The sequence below is a fragment of the Salminus brasiliensis genome, chromosome 14 (assembly GCF_030463535.1).
Source record: "Salminus brasiliensis chromosome 14, fSalBra1.hap2, whole genome shotgun sequence".
Classification (NCBI taxonomy): Eukaryota; Metazoa; Chordata; class Actinopteri; order Characiformes; family Bryconidae; genus Salminus; species Salminus brasiliensis.
The window spans coordinates 16,812,344-16,827,270 of record NC_132891.1 but is presented as its reverse complement, the minus strand read 5'-3'; the positions used below and the strand labels follow the sequence as shown (position 1 = coordinate 16,827,270).

The 14,927-nt window shown below is 39.3% G+C and overlaps 1 protein-coding gene across 1 annotated transcript; it reads right to left on the bottom strand.

Annotated features, from left to right (window-relative positions):
- Window positions 1–501: 501 nt before the first annotated feature.
- On the bottom strand, window positions 502–13,241 carry ptk6b (PTK6 protein tyrosine kinase 6b). Its single transcript, XM_072696427.1, has 8 exons — window positions 12,863–13,241; window positions 11,867–11,988; window positions 11,231–11,391; window positions 10,508–10,676; window positions 7,350–7,508; window positions 6,193–6,374; window positions 4,626–4,779; window positions 502–2,041 (listed from the first exon to the last, which is right to left on the bottom strand). Exons 1-8 carry the CDS (start codon window positions 13,216–13,218, stop codon window positions 1,851–1,853), a joined length of 1,494 nt encoding a protein of 497 aa, XP_072552528.1. The 5' UTR covers window positions 13,219–13,241; the 3' UTR covers window positions 502–1,850.
- Window positions 13,242–14,927: the final 1,686 nt, after the last annotated feature.

Genomic DNA, 14,927 nt, shown 5'->3' with positions numbered 1-14,927 from the left:
ATTTAAAGACATTTTCACAATACACAGTATTTATTACAATACATGTGGTCACAGACTAAATACATCAGTAGCAGCAGATTCTTAAACACTACTATTCAGATCCTCTCCTGTACTCAGTACAGTGATTTATATTCAACATCTGCTGCTCTTCATCTAATTAAACCAGTCTAATTACATGTCTGTAATGAAACCTGCAGCTGATCAGTGTTTATTAAGCACTAACAGTATCCTCAATATACTTAGAAAAGCATATTGTTTATCATGATAACCGAATTTATCACAATACGATACAATATTGTCATATTGCCCAGCTCTAATGTCTAATCACTGGCCCATCCATACAAAATGCAGGACATTTTAAGCTGCTACTACATACATGAAAGTGGCCTCATCTATCTCAGAAGCCTCATACAGGAGTACACTGAATGACCAAACATATGTTTTATTACAGAAATGGCTAATGACTTCAGTAGCTCTTGTTCGTAATGTGTTCAGTGTTGATTTCCTCCTCTTACAGGAGGAAGGTGACATCGTGTACTTTTACTCTGGTGAGTAGCTGTCTGTCAAAATCATCCTACAGTCACAGTCCCACTGCATGAACAGTTTGCTGTTAAAGGCATTGCCTTTTGCACCCCTAGTGGACACAGCCTGCACAGCCAACAGGTAAAGATACAGTCTCAACTACATGACATTTCTAAAGCACCTCTAAATCTCCTTGCTGTGATGCGAACAGGGCCATTTTCATTGTCTTGACAGAGTAGAACTACAATTAATAAGCTACACTCTGCGTTTAGCTTACAGTCATGTTAAAAAAGAGACCTCCACTGAAAACCATTGTCTTATTAGCATATTTGGACATATGGACATCTGAGAGATGGAGGTAGTATAAATAAAAACATACAACTGAAGAAAAAATAATTTGTATAATGAATTAGAATAGTTTTCTTGCAAGTAAAATTCCTAAAATTAGAATCAGGTACAGCACATCAGCTGCAGATGATTACAACATCACTAGAGAGGATTTTGGAGGAGCCTGTCTTATGAAACCTGGTTGAAGTGAATGGTATCATCCCTGCAAGATCCAAAGGCCTTCAGAAAAGTTGTAGACATGTTTAAATGTGTTAAAGAAAGACAGAGGTTTTAATGGGGTGTCCTATTTTTTCTCATGACTGTATGATACCTTATCCAGTGTTGCACAGTTACTAATCTATATACTATAAAGGCAATTGTGGTGCACATGGGACAGCAGGTTCTCACAGAACTTCCCAGGGCGTGTTTAATAAACAGTTCAGTTCTGTCTCCATTGGAAGCTTAATTATACCAGTTCACATAATATGTAACTAATCAGAATCATTCCTATTACTGTTGCTGGCCAATGCAATCCAGAAGTGTCTATCCAAGGTATTTATTTCTTATCTATATACATCAGCCCTTCATCATGTGTATAACTGTACTAAACACTACTAGTATGCAATCAGTATTTTACAACATTTAACTGACAAAGTGCATTCATCTCTTCACGTATTCCTCGTATTAGTTTTGCATTCAAATGGAAGGCAATCAAGATAATGAATGTGTTATTAGTCTGTTATGTGTCATTGTCCCTGAGAAGTTGCCATCCAATGACAAATTACAGGACAGTAACCAACCCCACTGAATCAAATCCTGTAGATTTCCCAGAAAAAAGAACAACATACTGTAAATTCCTCATTTGGTCTAGGCCTGGTCTTCCAGCCTGACAATCAGTCTGTGCTGCCCTCTGCTGGTGGTTTACAGCAGCGGTAGTTAGTATTCCTGATGGAAAGACTCCAGGGATCCAGACACCAGTAGAAAGACTCTAGTTCAGTAGATCATTCTAGTTCAGAGTAGCGGTTGACGTTTTCCAGATCAGATTTTAGCGTTTTAAAATAAGGCCGGTCCTCTGGCAATTCACTCCAACAGGACTTCATGATGTTATAAACCAAGCGGGGGCATTTTGGAGGGGCCGGCATCCTGTAGCCGTGATGGGTGATCTGACGAACCGCCTCACCTGCAGTGAAACCTGCAGCATGCAAAAGAAAATGTATTACATTTATCCAAGTCATAAAATGTGCTGAGATTACACTTAAGCTGTCAAATATGTCAAATATATAGACGTACACAAGTAGTGTCTTAAATATTAAATACCAACATTTTCTGTACAGCACTGATGGTAGGAACCAAAGCTCACAATGTTTATAACACATATAAACCCATTTTATTTTACTAAACTGAGTTTAGTAAGCCATTTTGTTTCTAAATACTAAATTAATTAATATAAGTAAAAATGTATAATGATAGTGTGGAGTGTGGATAGGCAGGCTGCCCAGAGTGTGGTGCCATCAGCTGATCACATCATTAAAAAAACAAGCTCCCAGGCCTGCAGAGCTTTTACAACAAATGAATGAAGCTGAGCAGCACACTGGGCAGCACGTTTTGCTCCAGAATGCCTATGATAGTCTTAAGATTACATTGCACCCTGCACAGATTCAAGACACCCTGTCAGATGCAGCAAAGCAGCCCCAAAACATAACCGAGCCTCCTCCACGTCTCACATGAGCTACAATCTTCTTTTCTTTGTAGACTTCATTTTTGCATCTGTGAACATAGAGCTGATGTGACTTGCCAAAAAGCTCCAGTTTTGTCTCATCTGTCCACAGGACATTCTCCAAGAAGCTTTGTGTCTGGTCAATATGCATTTTGTCAAATTATTATGATTTGCTTTCAACAGTGATAATCCTCCTCTGTTCCTGTAAGTGCACTTTGGACAGCGAAGGATGGTGCAATTTGATACTGATGTATCTTGACCTTGGAGTTCATCTTTAATCTTTTTGGAAGTTGTTCTGTGCTTTTTTGGTTACCATTAGTATTATCAGTCTCTACAATTTGTCATCAATACTTCTCTTGCTAGGTTGGCTAGAGTCCCGTAGACCTAAAACTTGCAAATAACGTGCAACTGTGGTGACAGGAACGTCAAGCTGCTTGGAGATGGCCTTATAGCTTTTACCTTTAAAATGTTGGTCTATAATTGTCTTTCTGAAAAGTGAAAAGTAGTCACTGCTCTTTGTTATCATGAACGCTAAAGAGAGTGCTGTCTTAGAACTTTTTGATTTCATTTTCATTTTAAATGACTTAAATTACAACAAAGAACATTTGTCCATGTAAAAAATGGACAAGGTCAGTAACTTGTTCCTGAGTCAAATTGACTGCCACGCAGCCTGAAACGTTCTGTAAAGCTGTTTACAAGGCAGAGAGATTAAAATGCTGTTTGGCTTTAGTATCAGGATGCCATTTAGGTGATTCAAAAACCACTGCTGACCAACCTAAAGACTGAATTTGAAATCATAACTCCCATCAATTTATTTATTTATTTATTTATTTTAGACTTGCTGCTGGTCCGTGTGTAAATATATATAGTTAGTTCTAGAATTAGGGGTACATTTCACACCCTTAATGTGTCCGTTCTGAATAATAATACACATTACATTAAACTGTCAATACTAATATTGCTTGGTTTATATTTTAGGCCACATGTATAAACCAAATAATAACTTATCACTTAAATAAACATGTTAATAGTTAAGTCTACTTCTTATATTTACTCTTAACGGTTCTAAAAGGAATTGCACAAATATATATATATGTGCAATTCATTTATATATATATAAAAAAGTTATTATGCCAGCCCCACTGTTCTGGTCAACTCTGTTGTCTCTCTTTTTAAATCTGTATAAAAATACCCAAACAGTGCTATTAAAAAACGTGATGTGCACCCAGTGATGTCAGTTCCTCTGGCAGGAAACATGTAAGTGAGGTATGTCATATTTTATCTATAATTATTTTGTACAAAATATTGAGGATACACAAACAGCAACTTAAATATTTGATGAATGTGTTTTTGTAATAGAGTGAATTCCTCATTTCATTTTTTAAGATCCATGAAAAAATCCTTGAATCCTTGAATCCTGGACTGGCCATGTGACATCTAGTCTGGTTAGAACATGGAGCTGAGATGAGATCACATCCTTTCATACTTCATACACAGTTACATACATATATGTGTGTGTATATATATATATCTTTATATTTCAGCCATTTTGTCTTTTCATCTGTAAACCATGCGGTTTGTGTCTCAGTTTTCTTCTGGTTCTATTTTGCGCTATGATGTTTTACATGTATTTTTCCAACCTGCATGTAATTAAGAATGAAAGATGTTTTATGCTAAAATTATTAACTATCGAGTCATCAAGTAGTGTATTCATTATGAAGCATTAAAATCATTAATATCAGGCTATAGTCCCCATTACTGCAAAACAATTCTGACTCTGAATCTCTCACATTTTTACATTTCACAACACACCACCCTGAATGACTTTGCATTTTAATGGATGACAAATTAGTGAAAGTATTGAGTAAAATACAGAACTGCAGCAGAGCTTCTTAGCACAAGCAGTTACAACACTAGATTGTTACCATCCTTCTCCTTCTGACACACTCTTGGTTTAAAAGAAACAGAGTACAGATGCTGTCCCCAGCATTATATAGTTAAATAAAGTCAAAAAACAAAAACCAAACTAAGCATTTTCTGAAAGTGGATCATAGTTTACCTGGATATGGAATGCCACCATAGGTAACAATCTCATACAGGAGAATGCCAAATGACCAAACGTCTGATTTATTCGAGAAACGGTTGTGGGTGATGGCTTCAGGAGCTGTCCACTTGTATGGAATCTTCTTCTCTTCTGAAATATAGACTGGTTCCTATAGAAGGAAGGCCACATATACTGTACACATCACTTACTCAAACACATAATATGTATACTACCAGCTCTCTTAAACTTTTGGATACGCTTCACAAACTTTTAATTTATCATTTATTTTTACGCATTATTATTTATTATTATTATTATTAATATTATTATTTTATTTATTTATTTTTCTCAAAGTGTTCCAAAGCCATTTATAAGGATCTGGGATTCCAGCGAACTACAGTGAGAGCCAACACCTGCAAATAGAGAAAACTTTGCTGGCCAGGGGTGACTGGCTTCCTAAATTACCTTCTTAACCTCCAACCTTCAGGTGCACAGTCACGTTGGAACAGGAAGGGGCCATCCCCAAACTGTTCCCACAACGTTGGGAGCTTGAAACCCCCACAACCCCACAGCAAAATTCCCCCTCCACCAAACTTTACTTCTGGCACAATGCAGTCAGTACCGTGCTCCTGGCAACCGCCAAATCCAAACTCGTCCATCGGATTGCCAGACAGAGAAGCGTGATTCATCACTCCAGAGAACACGTCTTCACTGCTCTACAGTCCAGTGGCGGCGTGCTTTACACCACTGAATCCGACGCTGTGCATTAAGCTTGGTGATGTAAGGCTTGGATGCAGCTGCGCAGCCACAAAAACCCATTCCATGAAGCTCTCTACGCACTGCTCTTGAGCTAATCTGAAGGCCACATGAAGTTTGGAGGTCTGTAGCGATTGACTCTGCAGAAAGTTGATGACCTCTGCACACAATGTGCCTCAGCATCCGCTGAGCTGACCTCGCTCTGTCATTTTACGTGGCCTACCACTTTGTGGCTGTGTTGCTGTTGTTCCCAATTTGCTTCCACTTTGTTATAATGCCACTGACAGTTGACTGTGGGATATTTAGTAGTGAGGACATTTTATGACTGGACTTGTTGCACAGGTGGCATCCTATCATGATACCACGCTGGAATTCACTGATCTCCTGAGAGAGACCCATTCTTTCACAAATGTTAGAAGAAGCAGTCTGCATGCCCAGGGGCTTGTTTATATACACCTGTGGCCATGGAATTGATTGGAACACCTGAATTTAATGATTTGGAGGGGTGAGTGAATACTTTTGGCTATTTAGAGTATGTTTAAAAAAGGAAATCAAGGCAGAGAAATGCTTTCATGGCACTGTGCAAAGCCGAAGCGAATAACCTAGCACTGTACGCACTGTTATATACTATAAATTATTTCACAAAGTATACCAAACATCCAGGCAGAGAAAGTCTATAGTTTAAAATGAGTTGATATGCAATTGTGTATAATATTGGATTCCACACTACATTTTCTAGAGTCCAATCTATGCATCAGAGCTACATTCATCACACTATTTATTTCATATTGTTTCAAATTTGTATGAAAAAACTGAGTGAACTAACCTTGATGAATCGTGCTAAGCCAAAGTCAGCCACCTTGCAGATATATCCCTCCCCAACAAGAACGTTCCGGGCCGCTAGATCCCTGTGAATACTGTTATGCTCCTCCAGGTACGACATACCTTCAGCCACCTGGGCTGCCATGTCTATCAAACTCACCAGATCTAAAGTCCCACCTTCTGTACCTGATAAAGCAAGAACAGAGAGACTAATTAGGGAAATGAATAGCAAGACAAGGATTTACATTTATGGCATTTGGCTGGCGCTCTTACCCAGAGTGACATCAGAGTCATGTTATAGAGGTACAGTTGCAATCAAAATCATTCAGCCACCAGTGCAAATTAGGTTTATTACAAACTATACAACTTTCAGCTGTTTGCAATAAACCAAGCAAACAATAACCATTTAAACAGCTCAGCACAACTAACAGTACAAGTGCTTTCTCCTAATGAATGAAGTTACTGCAGTCTCAGAAATATTTAACCCCTCAATAGAATCCCTCTAAGAGCACACATTTGCAGATCAGGTGGCAAATCAAGGGCTGGATTAGTTGAATTTGGTGTGCTAGAGAAAAACACATCAAATACCTGGACTGGCTTGGAGTTTGCTGACTGTGACGTTTGACTACATGATAGAAATATGACTAATATAAAGAAATGGGGTTTGCAATGGGGGTTGAACTATTTTGATTGCCCAAGGTGTAGCGTGGTGTGCTTGTCCAGCCAGGGAATAGAACCCTAGTCTGTTAATGGAAGGTCAGTGTTGTTACCCATTACACTACACCAAGCAGGCAAACTGACAGAAGTATAGTCACACGTCCTACATGAGCCACATTGTTTCGGAGATGGGTAAAAACGAGCTGTGAGTTATTGGTGTGGGCACACAGTAAGTGGACCTTTTCTTCAGACACTTTTAAAGACCACATATAAATGTAAACCAACAACAATTTTCATCACATTTGTAAAAAAAACTGTAGTAGTATTTTTTATGTTTTTAAAGTTTCAAAACATATCACGTACTATAGTATTCTATCAGTGGAATAGAATTAGTTTTTGCATATTCACATATATCCACTAACTCAGCACAGCCATATACTTTCTACTAACAGTTAAGGACGATATAGTGTCATAAACCACATGTTTATGTGAGTAATCACTTACTGCGCAAAAAGTCCAGCAAGTTACCCTTCTCCATCAGTTCAGTGATGATGTAATAGGGGGTGGAGGATGTGCAAATAGCGAAGAGCGAGATGAGGTGTCTGTGACGCAAGCGTTTTAAAACCTGAACCTCTAAATGAAATTCGCGCTGGTTCAGAGATGCTGAGAAGGAGAGATGAAAATAGCAGGAATCAATATACAAACTTATATATCAATATACAACTTTTTACACTGTTAATCCCAATGCACAAAAAACACAAAGGTATCACATTCAATATGCAGGACGGCACACAAGCATATAACAGCACTGAGTATATACAGTACTGTATAAAGGTTTTGGTCATTTGTGAAAATTCCATTTAAAAAGCTGTTTATCTGGGCTGTAGGTGTTTATTTGTTCATAAAAACAGAATAAATACAAAGAATAATACATGTTGACCTAACCTTTGCTTAAGGACGCCCAGTAATATTCATTGTTGAGCAATATATATTGTAATTTTAATGAATCAGGTGCCATTTACATCCTCAATGTTTGATGAAATGCATTAAGCACATGCAATGTGCCAAATTGTGTTTCCAAAGCTTAAAGTTATTGATTCAAGTGTACTAACATGATAGACGGGAAATACTGATTCATAAAGAGAATTCTGTTTTAATAAATAGCGTTTTTCATTAGTACATTCCCGGTATCCATATTGGCCAACATGACATATGAATCAAAAATATCACTAAATGAATGTAAAATAATAAATAAATATACATATTTTTATGAAACATTGTTTTTTAGGATTATATGTGTCCACAAGATATATAAAATAAAAAGGAGTAAAATGTAAAATATGTATAAATTCTTATTCAAACTCTTGCCACCTCATTACACTAACTTGTTTTAGCATGAAATTTACCACCCTGTCACATTTTACTGTGAATATAGATCCCATGTATGAATAACAAATTATAAGGATTTTATGACCGAGGTGGAAAAATATATTTTTAGAGGATAAACATATATTATGTTACTTAATTTCTTAATTAAACTTTTGAAAACTGCAACATGGAATTACTCTAAGTGATCATCTAGTACCTGGTTTGATTAATCGTTGTTTAATTGAGTTAACAACTGTGTTATAAACATATGCATTGGCTGGAGGCTTTGAGGAAGGGTTAAGAGTAAACCTGTATTCTTCTAACCAGCTCTCAACTACTTTTTCTGAAAATAAGACAACATCATTATTCTTAGCATTGTTTTTGAATAAAAAAAAAAATGATGTTTTTCTTTGGTCACATGAGTTTAGAACTTAAGCAATGCACAGGTGGACACACACACACTAAGTAATAACTAGCCCAGGCCAACCACAGAAGAGCTGAAGGTAAGAGCTGAGGTTGATTATGAGTATGATTATGCAAAAAAAACAAAAAACAAAAACAAAACATCTTGAAGAACAGGCAAGACAGCATTGTTTTGACTATCATTAAAGAGCCTTCCAGCTTTCTTTCAGCTTAAACGTGACTGTGGAATCTTTTACGACAGTATTTGTTTGTTCATAAAAGGAAAACATAGTATTCATATTTCCCCATTCCAACCTCTATCTAGGTCTCTTCCTTCCATATGAGGCTGCCAGCACTGGTCGGGTGAAGGCATGCACACGCTTCTTCCAAATGAATAAGCAAAGAGGAAGATAGCAGTGAACGTGTAGTGAAGCACTACTGCATCTTTTAAAAGATATAACACCAGCTAACAGATGCCAAAACAGGCTAGCAGTACACTGAATAATAAGGGAAGAGGGAGGGCCATCCTAAAGATAAACCAGTATGCTCTCTTGGACTCCTGGTCCAATGGCTGTGGTATCACTGGGAGAAAAGGCCTTACTTTTGCATTTACAAACAAGACTAGTGTCCTATAATATATATATAAAACCTTACTGTAAAGAAATAATCACAGAGTATAAGACCCAGCTTACACATGCTCATTTCATATGACTAGTATCTCGATTGTATCCCAAAAGATTTTAGTCACATGTGTTTACGCTCGGTACTCAGACTGCTGTGTGGGACCGAATTCTTACTGTTTTTCACTTTGTACATGATGTGAATCTGGCAGTTGTGCTTTAAATTGTTTCAAAGTTTACAGATGAATGAACCAACAGACATGCTCTTAAATGACCTGTTTTTCCACCTCCTGTTAAACTGCAGTTTTGGAGATGCACCACAATATGCAAATTCACTCATTGTGCAGCAGTTATTACTGGTGTTTGGGTTGCACTAGGAGGGGTTTTGGCTGTCGAATGGCTCAAATGGCTCTCAGACCTTGGGTGTGTTTACACTTGCATTTCCATGTGGCTTGGCCTTATCTTGTTATCCTAGATGGATTAAGTGACCAAGTGAAAACAGGGTCTAAGCCTGTCCTGAAATTTCCATAAGTGTTCAGTGAAAAAAGATGACTCTGCACCTTGAGAAAGCGTATTTTCCTCCACCTTTCCATTACCGGTGTAGGTTTTTCCCTTAAGGATTATTTATCATCCTGTGACTGCCCCCATACTTCTATGTGCCCTTTGTGCCAGCATACATTATAAGCAATACACCCACTGGAGGGCAGTTCACAGTCAAAAGTGTCTAACAACAACAAACAGGGCAGTGTGAAACATTCCGGCGTGAGCTTTCTTCTTTGTCATGTCCATATGGCAGTAGTCATGTTTTACTTGAAATATTGGCTACACTGCCCCCACAGTTTCCAGTGTTAACGATTATTTCATTATCTGCTGCTATTCAAGTGTCATAAATGGCATTCCTGTCTGCAGAGCGTTAGATTCTCTGTTTTAGTAACTAATACAAAATTATCTATACATCTTTCCTTATAAGTAGATTCAGCTACTTTAAAATCACAGTCTCTTTTCATCTCAGTAGAACAGTAGCACAGCCTGTAGAAAGGAGCACTCTACCCTCTCGCAATGTAAATATACCACAGTCCATCATAAAGTAATGTTGTTCGGTTAATACTGATGAACATTAACTTGGTGAGAACACCATCAACACCCTCAATCACATGGATGAAACACACAGCTTGCGGGCTTAAGGAGTGCTAGCACACGTCAATTTGCTTCACTTTACTTCACTTCACTTCAGCAAAGCTACAAAGCAGGTGGAATGAGATAGGGGCTCACCATTGTTCTTGAGGATTTTAATGGCCACGTTGATGCGGTTCTTCCACTTCCCACGATAAACATCAGCGAAGAAGCCGCTGCCCAGTTGGTCCTCCAGAGTGAAGTCTTCCTTGGGCAACTCCCACTCGTCCACTGTGGTGTGAGACAGGTCCTGAGGCTGTGGCTCTTTCTGAGAAACGGGAGAGTTCAAGCACATTTACACTTATTGTAGCACATGGAGACTGTGTAGAGAATGCCTCATAATCTGCACTTGAAGGTTCCTGTTCTTTTATTGCTCAGAAAAGCCCAGGCAAATAAAACTGAAGTCACTCGAATAAATAGAAGTAAAACTCTTTTTACGCAACTGAAAGAGAGAGTGAGAGAGAAAAGAGAGACAGACGGGAAAAGAGGAAATGGTGTCTGATTGGCATTAATCTTGTACACTCTTATACAGTACATATCCCAGCTTGAAAAAGAGCACAGAGTCAGCCATGCTATGGCCTTTCTAGAGCAGAGAGGTTTAACCCCTTACACAGCCTATGGCCTGCTGGAGGGGCCAAAGTGTTTTAACACACTACTATTACTAAAGAATAGCTCCACCAGTTTGTACAGAAGTCCCTGTAGTTACTGAGTAATACACCTTACTGTGTAGCCACTCGCTGCATTAAGGGATTAAGGGTCTTGCTCAAGGGCCAAATAACAGAAAGAGAGAGAGAGAGAGAGAGTAAGTTACATGTGTCTCACCCTGATGCATGGTTTCCCCAGTCTGTCGACAGAAGCCAGTCGATGACTCTGGTAGTGTTCTATGAGCTTGAGTAAAGTGGGAAAACACCGCGACTGATCCACGTAGAATCCGCTCTCCGACTTAAAAATCTTAAAGTGCTTCGCTCTGTTCTTGACCTTAACTGATACAGCAGGAAGACCACAATGGAAAAAACTGGGTGTTACAATCAGATGGGAAAATCTGGTGCTATTTGTTTATGAAGTTTTAATAAAGTATCTAGAACCCCCTTAGTCCTTCTAACTAGCAGATTCAGCTACTAATGAGCACACAGAGCTGTATAATGCACCCAACAGTGAGCCTTGGCACCCATCACCCTGTTGCCAGTTTGTGGCATGTCTCCTGATTGACTGGCCCCTAATGATCACTCAGATCTTCTTGCCAGCCTATTTTACATGCACCAAACACTGAGTCACTTACATTTGTATCTCTTTACACAGCTTTAGATACATGTAGTCTTACTGGTGTAGCATGGTGTGCTGGTCCCGGTTGGGGAATCAAACCCACAGGAAGGACAAATAATCCAACTAGACCATACAACTAGGCTCCACCATTCTTCTTATTTTATCTGTCTTAATTTTTAAAGAACACACACACACCTGAGAGCACATGGCCCACGTTGTCAGTCTCGCTTATTCGCACCAGGAAAGACCCATCATCATTGTCAGCTGACATGAGGTGACTGATACATTCAAACCGGTTCATCTTGCCAAAGAACCATCTGCAAAGAATAGACAGTGCCACCATAACGATAACTGATTTCTAGGGAAGAACTGCCCAGATCGGGTTTATAGCTACCATCAGTATTACTGCTATACAGTAATCAGTAATACTGATGATAGCTATACAGTATTTATAGCTATCATCAGTATTACTGAATACTCAACTGTCAAATACACATTTCCAGTAATTGGTCATATTTGATCACATTTTATATTGTCATGACACTGCATTACCATGTAACACCTGAGGGCAGAGTCCTGGGAGCACTGATGAAGGACTAGAGGACGACTTTACATCTACAAGGTGGACCAACTAGGAAGGAGTGTCTAATAGAGTGGACAGTGAGTGGTGAGACACAGTGTTTAAACACTCCAGCAGCACTGCTGTGTCTGATCCACTCAAACCAGCACAACCCACACTACTAACACACTCGCCACCACCATGTCAGTGTCACTGCAGTGCTGAGAATGATCCACCACCCAAATACTACCTGCTCTGTGGTGGGCAGTCCTGTGGGGTCCTGACTATTGAAGAGCAGGGTGAAAGGAGGCTAACAGAGTATGCAGAGAAACAGATGGACTACAGTCTGGTATTAAAGAACTACAAAATGCTCCTTTATGGGAGGTGGAGCTGATACAATGGACAGAGAGTGTAGAAAGAAGAAGGTGGTGTTAATATCATGGCTGATTGTGGTATATTACCACATAACTCCATCCCAATGTTTGCTGTATTCATTTCCAACTGATTTCTAATGAAGTTTTTGTCCACACTGCGCTCAAATCACCACACTTCACTCCTCGAGCTCAGTCCACCTTCCCTCCACGAGCTTCCTATTTGGACCCATTTTCACTTGACCTGACTGCTTTACTCACGGCTGCGCATCCACCGAGTCCCCTTCTCTCTCCAGGTAGTTATAAGGGACGATCCCAGTGGCCAGCACTCTCCCAGAGCGGTCAATCTTCTCAGCCGTCCACCAGTCACCGCTGCTCTTCACTATCCTGAACCTGTCTCCAGGCTGGAAGGAGAGCTCCTGGTCCTCTCGCGCCTCGAAGCTCCATAACGCCAGGTAAACAACACCGTCGTCCATATCTCCTTCCTCAGTCTTGGAGTGGTCCCACTGACCGCTGTCTTCGCTCTTCCCTCCGGGTTCCTCGTCCCTCCGCTTGCTGAAGCACCTGTTCCACAGTGCCAGCAGGCGCGGACACGAGCGCTGGCAGCACTCCCCCATGTGGCCGCAGGGAAGCCCGAGGCCGGACAGGTTCTGCGCCCGCAGGAATTCGAGGAACGTTTCTGATAACGAGGAGTGAACAGAGAGACTGCTGTGGAGGTGGAAAAGCTAGAACTTCCTCATTACCGCCACGCCTATCTGTGAACAGCAGTCATGAGGAGCGGGGGTAGGGACTAGCCTGTTAGCCTCCTCAGTTAGATCTGCTGGTTTGAATGAACAGCCACTACTCCTGAGTGTGGAGAACTGAGGTCACGTGCATGTCTTTATTAGTACTTTACTTTATTCGTGTTTAGATTTTTTCTACTCAGTTTATTTCTTTAAAAGTTCCTTTATCATACATTTGTCTTGTATTTTGACATCTGTGTGAGTTGATGTAGAAAAGTAGTCCTAATTTATATCTGCATGACGACTCTCTGCCTTTACTCAACAGGTGCCTTCAAGACTGGCTTACCTAAATACAAAAACAGTGAATTTAAAACGGGCTGTTTTGCAGCTCAAATTTCCTCACATCAGCACATCCAACAAAAAAAAAAAAAAAAAAAAAAAAGAATAATAAATAAATAAATAAAAATCCAGTGTTTTTTTTCTTACCTAATCTTCACAATGAGTCAGAAATGCTGCCAATTAATAATTGTGCATTATCCCATAAAAGTTACACTGTACAAAACTTGTACAATTATTTGGACACTAACAGATAAATATTAAGATTAGATAAATATTTTTTTATTTATGTAAAATGTTCCTGTAATTATCCAAGCTTTATATATATATATATATTAAGCAATATTACTTTCCATCTTATAAATGTCCTCGAAAATAAAGTTTCCTCCTTTACAGTTTCAGAATAACTGTCTGGGCACCCTGCACGATCAATACTTAGTAACCTCTTTTACTAACCTCCTTTTTTCCTTTCCCTCTTTGGCGAGTATCACGGCTTGTAAACGCTTTTTGTAATCAGCTAAGAGTCTTCATCTCAGTTCTTGTTGTGAGGAATTTCCACCCACCCCTTGCAAAAGGCTTCAAGCTTTGTGAAACTCTTGAGTCTTGCATCTTGAATCTTGCACTGCACAACCTTCAGCTTCTGTCCCCTTTTGATGTTGGCTTCCAGAAATTGCGGGTAGTTATTATCTACTGGTGAAGTGTTCTCTGTGCCACTGGCTGCAACACAAGCTCATGCCATGAGCACTCTACCTCCTGTGCTTAACAGGAGCTTAACTGTGCTTCTGTTCATGAAATTCTGCAAATGTACATGTGAGTATTTTGCTGAAACATGTCATTAGGATTCTTAAAATCGTCCTTTAGAAATGTAAAAAGGTCATATTTGTGCAGGTGTTGCTGCACAGTAGAACAGTGCACCGCCACCAAAATGTAGATTTTGATTTTGCCTCTCCTTTAGTCTGCAAGCAGTTCACTTTGAACATTTTCTTGGTCTCCCAGACCTCAGCTTGACCTTCACTGTTCTGGAGCCATTTCTGTTTAATGCCATTTTTTATTTATGGCACAAGCTAAAGAAATAGCTACCGTAAACACTTATATGCTACATAGTTAAATAGCTTATATAGTTATATGCTTTTCCTGCTTTGTAGACACCAATTAATGTATGATTTACTAGAGTGCTAGACAGCTGCTTAACTTTAACAAGTTAATAAAGGCTTGGTAAAAAGCTTTTTTTTGTTTGTTTATTCAAATAGTTCATCTCTGACTTACTT